This window comes from Sciurus vulgaris (genome assembly GCF_902686455.1).
Source record: "Sciurus vulgaris genome assembly, chromosome: 4".
NCBI classification, from domain to species: Eukaryota; Metazoa; Chordata; class Mammalia; order Rodentia; family Sciuridae; genus Sciurus; species Sciurus vulgaris.
Genome location: NC_136464.1, coordinates 116,453,384 through 116,466,464, shown reverse-complemented (window position 1 = coordinate 116,466,464; position 13,081 = coordinate 116,453,384). Strand labels below are relative to the sequence as shown.

Sequence of the window (13,081 nt, the reverse complement as noted above, 5' to 3'; positions counted from 1 at the left end):
TGAGTGAGTCTTTTCTACAGGACAGACATTAAGCTAGGCCTGGAGGATACAGACAAAATCCTGAGGATTCTTGAACTGAAGTGCCTGGTGGGGCCAGAGAAGTAGTGTGCAAGAGCAAGGTGAGAGGGACGTCACTGAGGGAAGTGTGGGGATGGCACTCTTTCTCGAGTGTGTTCTCAACCAGTCATTCCCTGTGGGTGGCCAGTCATGGCCAAGAAGCAGTGCTTCCCAGCACTGCCAGGCCATTTCTTTTTTAAAAGAAAAACTTGTAATCTGCATCTCTGATATTTCCCAATTTTGACATATTGCCTGGGTCAAACAAAACATGTCTACAGGTTGCATTCAGCTTATGGGCTGTGATATTGTCTTTAGGAACTAGGTCAGCTGGGGAGTGCACACTTGCCATATCCTAAACAAAAGCAATATGTTTGCATCTTGGGAACAAAAAGCATAACCAGCAGATAAGAGTGGAGATTTATTGCCTGTAGCAGGTAAGGAGGGCACTGGAGGATTTCCAAAGCAGTGCTCTGGAGGAACAGAAGCATGGGAATTTTATTCTGGGAGCATATTTATATACACACAGGAAGGCACTTTAGGGGCAGGCACATTCTAAACATGGTATTCAGGATATACATTTCTGGGCACACTCAGCTCAAGGTCACAGTATGTGTTAAAAAAAAGTTAAGATGGTAGACATGAACACTTCTGGGCATGTTCAGTTCAGGTTCACAAAGATGGCAGACTTGAACACATTCTGGCACTCTTAGTTCAGGTTTGTAAAGATGGCCCACTCAAACACCAGGGCATGCTCATGTTCAGGTTCACAAAGATGGTGTACATCACTACTTCCGGGCCTGCTCTGTTCAGGTTCACAAAGATGGTGGACATGAACATCTGGGCATGCCCAGTTCAATATTATAACAAGACATTAGGATCCTAAAGGAAAGAGTTAAGAGTGGTTTCATAATCTTGGTTGTTTATAAGTTTCTCCAAAAATTTCTAGCTGAAACAAGATGAAGCAGCACTTTGAAGGAGTGTGAATGTAGGAGTTGGTCTCTAAAGGTGCCTGTCTAGATAATAAGGTGATATGAGCCTCATGGATAGGCAGGAGATGGTGCAGTGGGGTAGTAGGAGCCATGAACACTGTTGGGAGAGATCACGCTGACTTCTTAAAGGAGAGTTTTCAAAGGCACCAGCATTTTTTAGGAAAGAGCAACCCCTTCATTTCTCTGGATGGAGTCTTTCTTTTGCTATTCTGAAGGAGGATATGCGTGTTGTTCTTTTATATGTCTCCAGATACCAAAATAGTGTTTAAAATTATTCACAGTACTTCAGTGTTATTAACCTTTGAGCAAATGATTCCAGTAGATAGTACTAAAATTATTACTTGGTGACAGCATTTTAAACTAATAATTAGATGCATTATGGGGGTATCAGCATATCTACTTTTGAGTTACACTGGAAACTTTGTTGAGTTTTCTTAAAGACTCTAGATAGAGTTAAGGGGAAACACTGATCATGTAAGTTATTTGAGAAAAACTGATTTCTTCACAATTCTATTACTGGGAATGTAATGGACTCACAAAAAGATCTTAGAGGGGAGGTCCAGAAGCCCATCTGCTGTGCCTTCTTTGTTATACCTTAAGTATGTTATCTGCTTTGAAATCATATTAAATGAATTATGAAAAAGATAGTTAATGCACTTGAGAAAATCTCGTGCTGTGGAATTGTTTAAATGAAATGCAACGATGGCATTCTTGAAAGGACAAATAATATAATATGTTAACATTATATAATGTTAATATAATGTTATGTTATATATATATAATGTTAATATAATATAATGTTATATATAATATAATGTTAATATAATATGTTAATATAATGTTTAACATTAAAGTATTTCTAGGTGTGAGGTAGAAGGGTTGGGAATTCTACTTTGTAAATATAAGATGTATTCCTATAGGGGGGTAATATAATTTGTGTGTGTGTGGGGGGGTGTAGACTTTAAAATACAGGAGTTACTTAAATATCTTCACTTAAATTGAATTTATTTTGTGTATTGGGTATGAAATAGTAGGAAGGATCTTTTGTAACTATCTTTTAGAAAGTCATCTTTATAATGAATTTGAACAGAGTGTATAGTTCAATATACTTTATACAGAACAGATTTACTGAGATGTAAATCACATAGCATACAATTCACTCTTTTAAAGTATGTAATTAATTTTTGTATATTTGTTGAATTGTCCAACTATTACCACAGTCTGATTTCAGAACATTTTCATCACCCTAAAAGAAACCCTGTAACTATTAGCAGTAACTCTCATTCTCTCCTTTCCCTGAAAAACACGAATTTATTTTTTGTTTCTATGAATTTGCCTATTTGGATATTTTACATAAATGGAATCATATGTGGTATGTGGTATCATGCCCACCTTTTCTCTTAATGTTTTGAAGGCTCATTTGTGTTGCAGCATATATCAATACTTTATCCCTTTTTATTGCTGAATAATATTTCATTGTAGGACCACACTGTTTTCCATTCATTCACCATTTCAGGGACATTAGGTTGCTCCCACCTTTTTGGCTAACATGCGTAATGCTGTTATGAACATTCACATACGAGTTTTACATGAAGATATGTTTTCATTTCATTTAGATATTACTGGGAATAGAATTGTAGTTATTTCTTTGCTTCCTAGAAGTTCATTGTCAAATTGAAAAAAGGTTGTCAAATGGGTACCAGAAGGACTACTTGGTTGTTGATGTATAATAGGCATCCAAGAATCATGGTAAGAATTCCTGTGTAACAGGGCACTTCAACTCAATCCCTTAATATTAAATTGGATAATAAAGTATATACTAGGTGCCAAGGGTATACCTATCAATTTAAAGCTCATATAAAATAAGTAGTGACTCTCACCTATAATACAGACACACTGATTCCCAAAGTGAATGTTTCCCACAGTGATGACTCTGATAGTAATTCCCAAGGAAGTAAGAAGGTAATTATTGAGACTTGCTAATATGTGTGTGAGACATTTCTACAAAAAACCAACATCTTTTGACTCTTGAGAACCCATGATTATATTAGACATTTGAGCTATACTTAAAATATCCTGATAATGGGTGTTAACATCTACTTGTGCCTTGTGTTCTAGTTATTTAAAAACTCCTTGATGGGGGAGCAATGGCAGGGAAACTTATGCACTAGACAAGGCTTTTGCTGGAATTTTTCTCTTGGGATATTTCCCTTATTTTGTGCAACAACATAAATTGAATTGTCAACCTATATTTATAGACAAAATGTAATTTAACTCATCGGAGGTTGGTTTTCTGATTGTTAACAAAGGATAATCATAAAATGAACATACTTTTGTGTGTGATGCTTTCAGTGAACTTAACTGGCTGTTAGTAGGGCTCAGCTTGTCTTGGACTTTGTATTTGATAAAACCTTGCATGAAAATTGTCAGCCCTGAAGCAAATCTCCTTTTCTTCCCTTAGTTTTATTTAGTTCTTTTCAGTTGTATTCTACCTTTGACTTTTCAGTAATTGTGGTTTAGAATAATAATTTTAGACTGTAAGCTCAGTATGGATGGTACATAGAAGTGGGCTTCTTCTCCTGGACTAGAAGTGGTTTAAACTAATCCTTGTTTTTCTGCTTTCAAAACATAAGCGTATTGGACTGGGGTTGTGGCTTGGTGACAGAGCGCTTGCCTAGCATGTGCAAGGTACTGGGTTTGATTCTCAGCACCATGTATAAATAAATAAAATAAAGGACTATTGCCAACTAAAAAAGTTAAAAAATATAAGCATAGTTGGCATCTGGCATAATGAAGTTGGGTGAAAATTTTGAGCATTAATAAAGATTAATGATTTTTGATTTTCTTGGGACATAAGCTGGAGCTTTGCATTTTGCTCTTTTTCATTTTCCTCTTCTCTCCTGGCGGTGTAAAGACTTGTGAGCTTTTCCCAAGAGAGAGAGAGTTAAGTGGGAGGTGTGCAGTTTACCCTAACTTACCCAGATGAAGGTCTTCAGGGCGGCAGTGGTAGAGGAAAAATGTTTAGACTTTTGACCACTAGGAGACTTTGGATCCACTTAGATTCAGTGATCTGTGCAATTCTTATTACCACTCTTTTGGAAGACTGTGAATTGGCTTTGATTTTGCTATTGAATGATATTAGTATTGGCAAAAATAGGCCTAGGATATTCCAGAATATTATGTAGTACAATGCCAAATCTTAATAGAGGCTAGAAACTGGAGAATGATGCTCCTTAAAGCAATGCTATTTGCTGAATATACAGTATCATTTAACCAAGAACATGCTGCAATTCAAAGAGTTAACCACATTTCAGAGAGATGCCCAGGCTTAAAATGCCTTTTTGACCACACATTTAAAAACAGGGTTAGATTTTTAAAGAGAGATTTCCAAGAATTGCTTCATCTTGCTTATGTAGTCTTAGTGCCTCACACAGTGCCAAGTGTGTGTATATTAGGTTGTCATAAAATGTTTTCTGAATGAATAAATAAGTGAATGCTTTTTTAGTATCTTAGTTAAAATGAGGACTGATTATTTAAGTGGAAAGTTAAATTCTAGCATGTTCTTTAGCCTAGGAAAACTTTCATATGGCAAGAGTTTTTTTTTTTTTTTTTAGCCACAGTGGTGATAGGGTCTCTAATTTAAAGGTTTCAACCAAGATTATTCCTTTTTGCAAACGTGTCTCAGTAATGGATTCTTGTATGTTTTCCATTCTTGAGTTGCTGACAAAACTGGGATGAGTTCACTCTTGTGCTGTAAGAGACTACTTTAACAAAGCGATTTCGGGAACTGAAGCACCATACATCTGAAATTCAACCAGCTTTTTGTCTTGTTCTTCCTCATAAGTACAAATATTTATAGGAAGAGAAATTTGATTTAACCTAAGTGATGCATATGTGTAAGCCGGATTTCATCCAGTGAGAATCTAGTTAGGATAGCCTGGTCCTTCGGAGCTGTGTGGACTGAGATGCCAGGGGCTTATGAGGTAGGTTCTAGCTGCTTCTAGAGTTCACTGAATGCTTTCATAGACACAGTCATTTGATGCTCAAGCCCTCTTATATAGGAACCTACTTACTGACCTAGGCTTCCTGTATAAACTGAGTGGGAGCTCCAACCACACAGGAGTTGCTGTGAAGATTCCTAAAACAGAGAGAGTAAATGTCGACTGTCATAAACTTGGGTCCTGTTTTATAGCTGAGGAAACAGGCCAGGAGAAGTTAGGAGATTTATCTTCATTGCCAAGGAGTTTACAAGTCCCACCTCAACCTCTCTGACATACACAAGTTCCTTTTTTTTTTTGGTGGTGGTGGTGTTGGGGGACACTAGGAGGGCAGAACCCAGGCTTTTGAGAACTGATTCTCTAACTGGATTCTTTAACTTTTACTCTGTGAAAGGGGAGAGGTTGAAGATTGACACTTCGTGTTGAAGTCATGCTGTTTTTACCTCATGTGTTTACTGTGTGCCATAATCCTTGCACTTAGGAGTTTTTGGCATGTGTAACCAAAGAGACCTGTCAATTATTGCATCATAAGTAATGATATAGATGTCTCATGGAATTCAGTATAAAAATTGGACCTGCTTTCTGGAGTCATGGGAATCATGTCATGGTCACTTCCAAAATGAAGTTTAATGAAAGAAAGGAGAGAGGTGTACTTTTAATTCACTGACAGCTATAGAGACAGACGGAAAAGCAACCAGCTCCTTGATGTGTACCTGCCTCAGGCTTCTTTCTGTGGAAGCAACGCCCTGTATGAACTACCTCATGATAAGGTCATTTAGCAATGTGAACACTTAGTTATATCCTTGAATGCAAAATTAAGGCAGACCTGCCTTTTGTGAATTGTTTCAGAGCGTAATTCCTTTGTACCACTGTGGTTTCTAATGTTAAACATTTCTTTGGATTTTTAAAACTTATTACTTATGTTTAAATGATTGTCATGATATATCTTAAAATATTATGATCTTGCACCTGATTAATCAATTAAGTGACTTAATTTGGAATCTACTATGCTCATAGTTGAAGGTCATAGTGTACTTACTATTATTTTGAACTGGGGATTTAACCCAGGGGGACTTTACCACTGAACCACATCCCCAGTTATTTTTATTTTTTATTTTGAGACAGGGTCTAAGTTTTTGAGAGTGGCCTCAAACTGGCCATCCTCTTGCCTCAGCCTTCTGAGTTGCTGGGATGACAGACTTGTGTCACCTTGCCTGGCTTGTAGTTTTTGTCAGCAATCATCTCCTTCATTCCCTTTTTAAGCAAGCTCAAACAGGCACTATTGTTGTACTATTATCTGCACAAAAATTTGTTAGTACTTTTGGGATTCTAGATAGTGTTTAAATGGATGTTCATTTAAAAGGAAAGATTTTAACCAGCACAGTGCCTGCTGATTTGCTTTAGTGGGTATTTTGCTGATAACCAGTCTGGTATGAAGTGGTCTTTGAGAAGTTCTCAGATTTATGTATGGGATTTAAGCCATGAGGATTATATGGTCACAATTGTAACTGAATTACGAAACTTTGGGGAAATTTATTACTTATATTGGTGTCAAATCATATCTAGTGAGAGTATGGAAAACAAAATAGTAAAGGATGTGCAGCAATTCCCATTTCTTTATTAAATTAATACAGTTTATAGCAAAAGAAATGACTTTTCAGATATTTGTGAACTTGGCACTTAGTGCTTATATAGTTAGCTGATAAATATTTTCTTCCATAAAACCTGTTCCTAAAAGTATGCAGGGTCTTCTCTGGAGGCTGCAGGTGGTAAGACAGGTTTGGCAGTACTCTTTGTGCAGAATGTGCCGTTGGTGCCTGCTCCGCCCTTAATATGCTCTATTAGACTAATTGCATCTTCCCAGGAAGGATCTTGCCTGGGAGCCTCACACTCAGCTCTGTCACTTCTAGCTTCTTCCCAGCAGCACATGGGGATGCATGGATGGAAGAAGCACAACCTAGACCAGAATGTGTAGCCTTTTTTATTCGAGAGGAGTCAAAATATTTTCACATGTCATTTGTGTATTCTGAATTAGGGCAAATACTTTTTTCATTTTAAAAATTCGGGAAATTAGTGGCAAGTTAATCAGTGTGAGATAGATCCAGGATTAAACTCCAGTTCTTGTCTAATGTACAACTCAAATCATTTCAGGTGGCAATGATTTTATTTAATTGCATTAGGAAAATCTGGAAAGAAGCAAGCAAGAGAAAAATTATATAGAAGGAAAGGTGTGGCTGTTTGACTACATAGTGATCACTCCTGTTTGTGTTGACTTTTGATAACTTAAGTGGAAAACATGTGGTCTCTATTTATTTAATTCCTATGAATCACAACCTCATTACGTAAAATGTATCACACCTTAAATAACTGGCTAATGAGTAAGCTTCAAAATTATTGAAAAGACCAAGTGAGTGGTTGTTAGATTAGAACTACTAGGCAAACAAATATCCTTTCAAAATTCTGGAGTATTCTTTTGGAATACTAAAATACTAAATTGTTCTTAACATGAGGATGGGTTTATATTTTTCTTTTTCTCTCTCCCTTTCTTCTTCTTCTTCTTTCTTTTTCTTTTTTTTTTTTTTTTTTTTTTTTTTTTTTTTTTGGGGGTGGGGAGCGGAGTCTTACTGTGTTGCCAAGGCTGTCCTTGAACTCCTGAGCTCAAGTGATTCTCTTGACTCAGGCTCCTCATTAGCTGGAACTTTTATAAAAAAAAATATGATTTAAAAACAAACGAACAAGTAAACAAGTTGCCTTCATTTTGAGGTCCTTTATAGATGTTTATAATTTTTGAAATATTTTCAGGATAAAGGAGCTGATTTAGTAGATTGTTATATTGTGGTAACTCAGTTTCTTCTTTTAAGTAAAGGATTTTTTTTTTTTCCTTATCAAAACAGACATTTGTTTGCTAAGATGTAGCATTTACCTATCTTCTTTCTGCAGATAGGTAGTCACAGCTGATAATAATAGGGAACTTTGTGAATGCTTCCCCTGAGTCAGGCAACTGCTGTTTCATATATATTATCTCATTTAGTTCTTGGCCTAACCCTGGGTGGTAGATACAGTTAGTCTCCATTTTGCAGGAGAGAAAACTAAGTGGTTAAGCAACTTGTCCAGAGTTACTTGTAGGAAGTGGCAGAGCCCAGATTCAGACACTGGTACACAGGTTACCAGAGCCTGACCTGCCCTCACCCAGGGGCAGTGGGACTTATCGGGTTGTGACCTTAAGGAATGCAGTTCAGCTAGATTTAGACTTCCCTCTAAACTGGCCCATCCATTGCCATTGTCTGTCGCTCTTCACTGCTCACCTGTGCGTCTGCAGGACACTGCCTTTGTTTTAAATCACTGCTTCTGATCTGTGTTGATTTGACGATGTAATTGCTGAATTATTTCAGTGGTTCTGAGGGGCTTTGCTGTGACTAGAGAGAAAACTTTGGCATCTGCTCCGAGGTGCTGGGTAGGTGTCTAGGTCAGCTGGTACCACTGCCTTTGCTCTCTGCCCTCCCTTGACTGGGCAGTCAGGCCCAGGAGCTGTTTTTGGAGTAGCTTTTCCCCACTACAGCCTCCAGGAGCTCTCCTACTAATTTCCCTAGGAAATCCCTTTCCTATCCCAAACACTCCACCCTTGTAGAGACCAAATTCAGTTATTTTTTCTAGAGGTTTCACTAGGCTCGTTGATGGTGATAACTGCAGGGGGCCTTTTGTATGTAACAGTTGGGAATGGTCTGTTTAAAATATTTTTCTTCTTTTCTTTTTTTCTTTGTGCTAGGATTCAAAAGTCTCTTTAGGATGTTTGTATATGTAGTTCTTTACACAAATTAGGGCCTCTTCATGAATAGACTTAAGGAGAATCATCTCTCTGCTAACTTAGCTTTGTAATGAAATTGAATTTAAGGATGGAGTTGAAATTAACATGCAGCTATAGATAGTATTTCAAATTTAGATCTTAATTTTTATGTAATTTTAAATCATCCATAGGGTTTTTAACTTTAAATAGAAAATGTTTAAGATTTAGTTTAACTTCTAACTTTTGTAGCTCAGCTAGACTTAGAGTTAGACTTAAATGATAAATCCAATAAAATGATTGCAGAGAATACTTACTGTGTATATTTGTTCATATTCAAATGGTTGTAACAGAGCAGCATGTAATTTCCCACAAGAAACAGATTTTGGTGATCTATGCATATCCTTTAGATAAAACATTAGATGCATGTTAATTAATCTAGTACTGATTTTGACTTGTGTGTCATCCCTGTTTTAACAGACAATTAACACCCAATTCTGTCTTTCAGGCAGTAACAGAGAAGAATTTTGAAACAAGGGATTTTCGGGCCTCTCTAGAAAATGGTGTTCTGTTGTGTGAGTAAGTATTTAAAGCATTTAAAAAATAATTCAAAAGCAAAGATGTGTGTGCAAGTGCATGTGATTGGGCGTGCACATGTGCAGGTACATGTGTGTAGGTGTGCTTGGGTATACACTGGTGTTATGAGATGTCCTCTCCTTGTAGTCCCCATCGTCACAGATATGTGTTCTTTGTCACAGGTGAGATTTGATCTCTGAAAATTGACACCCCCATAGTAGGAGACAGCAGGAAGGGGTTATCAGTCTGTATCTACAGATAGTGTTGCTGAAATGTATATTATTTTCAATTAGTAAACAAGAAAGATTCTATTATTGCTTGCTGTGCCTGTAGGGGTGGGTGGTTGAGGAGGAAGACTTATTACATTTCACTGCCTATCACTTACCATGAGTAGTTTAACATTTAGAACTGCCTGGTTTTGAAGCTAATATAAAACTTCTTTTCTTCATCAATAAGTCATGATGATTGGAGCAGCAAATTTTTCTTTTAAGCTTTAAGTGGAGTTATTACATTACCCCAATCAATTTGAGTCATGGACATTCTCAATTAATAGATTGAGAACCACATTCCAGGCTAAGTAAAATTGGCTGGTGCCACGATCGATGGTATATTTAGTGTTTGGTTCCCCAGTGGATGTGTAGTACTTTTAGTGAAGTACTTGACCTTTGGGGGAATAAGGGAGAGGCAGGCTGTGAGGTGAAAGGATGAAGTGCTGGAGGAACGTACAGGCTGCAGAAGTGAGCAAATAAATTAGAAGAATGTACTTGAGTACCCACCCACATTTTTTAAAGCTCTTAATAAGAGCTGATCCAGACTCTTATCACACAGTTATGGAATTTGTCTACAAGTAAGCGCTGGGAGTGTATGTACTGGTACTTAGATAATTTTGATTCTCCTTTTGAAGGACGTTGCTTACAGTAAGGATTCAGAGTCAAAGGGTCAGATTCCTTGCTCCATTACTTTTGTACATTTGAACTAGTGACTTCTGTACACTTGAGTCTTATTTTTCCATCTATAGAGATCAGGGTATCTGACCTGTCTAAATCACAGGGCTGTCTGAGTTCAATAACACATATATTAAGATTTTTATATACTTTCAAGTTTTGTATAAATACAAGTTATCATTAGGAAGATGGTCATGTAAAATCTGGGTTGACAGGTGTTCAGACTCCATTGTTTTAGAGAATCATTAATTGTTCCATGTGAAGTGACTGATATTCAACAGTTTGTGACCTATAGAAATGTCAATTTTATCTAATAAATCAGGATAGGCATATGAAGAAGGGCCATGAATAAAGTTTAAAGGATATTTCTAGTCCTTTTCCAATGTCACATTCAGAATCCTTGTTGAATAGTGTTCAGATTTATTTAAGTAGGCCACATGGTCACCCCAGTTGGTCACTGAGGGGAAATTATCTTGATTTGAAAACTGCATGTTTTAAATGGGCTCTCATGTGTTCAGCAGATGGAGATGGGAACATCTCTTAGAAAAAGGCATATGACCTGCAAACTACCTTACCTATGAGTTATTTAGAGGTTTACAATTAAAAAACTTCACCAATTTTAAGTGCCATAACTGAGTAGCAGGTGGGTTTATGTAGGAGATAGGCCTGTGAGGTGCGGGTTTCTTCTGAGATTGACAAACGCATATATCCCAAACAGATGGTCTTCAAAGAAACCACTTTGTGGGTTATATGTTTCCAGTGATAAACTGTTGCTCAGAATATTTTAGGGATCCTAATTTTTAGGCACTGCCTCCATAAATAGATCTTTAAGCTTTTTTTAACTTTAAAATGCAATTTATGAACCAGCCTGGGTTCTAAATGATTTGAAAAGATTTCTGAAAATTCTACCCAGTCTGAAAGAATGAGGATGTTTACAATTGATAAAAAACTGTTTTGACCAAGGCAGGACAAGTTAGAATAAATGTATATTTTCTACCTTAGGTAATGGTGACAGCCAACATTTGGATGCACAGTTAGAGATATATGGTTGTTTTTAAAAAGTCACCTTAATTAAGAAAATTCTAAAAGATCATTCTTATATTGTTTCCAAATTGGAATAATACCAGTTTGAGGTTTGAGGCATTACCATATGAATTCAATCAATATGTTTATTACTGACAATTGTTTAACTATTTCCCTCAAGTTACTTACGTAAATATTAGGCCATGATAATTAATAATTGTGTAGTTTACTGTGGAACATCAAAGTGGTGTATAATATTTATGTTAAACAATCCTTTCTCTAAATTGTGAATCACATTTTTTTATAGCCTTGGTCAGAATAGTGTAGTACTGAAAAAAAAAAAAAAGAGAAAACAAACAGGTAATTATATTCTTTATGAATCTGTACATGAAGAAAGCTTAACTGGTCGGTCTATGAAATGGTGATGCAGGCACTTCTATGTGACCACAGTACCTTAACTATAATAGTGACAGAAAACACCCAGCTGCTCAGTGGCTTGGTATTGTAGGCTTTAACTTTCACATTCATTGTGAATATAGTAAGCTGACTTAAAGGGTTTTTTTTTTTCCCCCTGTTACATATCATTTTTTTTTTTTTTTTTTAAGCTGGAATACTATTAGAATATCTCTAAAATCTTAATTTATTTTCTGGCAGAAGCCTGACTTCTATCTGGCTCACTGCCAGAACTATTTCTTGTGAAACATAGGGTCTGTTTGTTGCCTGTTAAAAATCTTCCTTGCTCATTATCACTATTAATGAGGTTTCTTAATATTTCATCTAGTAATTTCAGTAGCATTTTATCCTTCGGTAGTACTTTTTTCCGTTTTAAACTGGCATCCTGAAATATCAAAGCCAAGAGTTGGAGGAGCTTATTATAGCTTTCATCCAACTGGCAGTGGAATGACATTTCAGAGTCTAAATTGGGTCTAAACTCTGTGCTGAGGTTTCAGACGAGTTGTACGTCTGAATAGCGAGGACAGTTGTGTGCATTCTGATTGACTGTTGAAGTTAGTACCTTCGTGTTAATCAGTTTAGTTTCATTTAGTTTGGCTGTGGGATCTAGTGAGTTGATGACTAAGGAAAACTTTTCTAGAAAAAGTTTAATGTAGTCTAATATTTTACAGTTTACCTCACATAAGTGCTCTCTATTGTGAGGTGGGCACAAACCAGATTTTATTTTTTTTTCCTAATCATAAAAGGATCAACAAGAGTTTATTAGGTGATTTCAGCTCTTTGTTATAATTTTCTGTGAGTTTAATTATTGAAATTTATGAATCTGTCTCTTCTTTCCAGTATTTCTTAGTGTTAATGAAGACTTCCTTACTACATATTTTAAAAAGTATAAAAGATTTGCCACTTCATATATGTTCACAACCCTGTTTTGCTCTGGGTTCTGGCAGAATTATTTTTCTTCTCTAAATACGTTGGGTGAAGCCTCTCCAGCTTGCGATATCAGTTGGTAATTTCCAAATTACTCATCCTATGATGGCAATCTTGGAAATATCAGGTGAAAACATTTGTTATTCCTCAGTGAAGTAAGATTTGTTTGAAGATAGTCTAATTGGGTGTGTCACTGGTTAGTCAATCTATACTTACTCTTCCTGGAATGGTCTGAGTTTTTGCCCTGTTCCTGTTGCCATGCACAAGAAGCTTGTGCCTTTGGAACCTGAGGCTCACATTATTCAGCAGCTTCTCACGCTGTCACCAGGTCTT

General features: G+C 36.5%; 1 protein-coding gene across 1 annotated transcript in view; it reads left to right on the top strand.

The window, feature by feature from the left end:
* The window catches only part of LMO7 (LIM domain 7), a 210,530-nt gene that overhangs the window by 60,010 nt on the left and 137,439 nt on the right, over window positions 1-13,081 (top strand). The window contains exon 3 of the mRNA XM_079138916.1: window positions 9,334-9,404. Coding sequence (XP_078995042.1) covers window positions 9,334-9,404 — 71 coding nt within the window. The remainder of the gene's footprint in view (window positions 1-9,333; window positions 9,405-13,081) is intronic.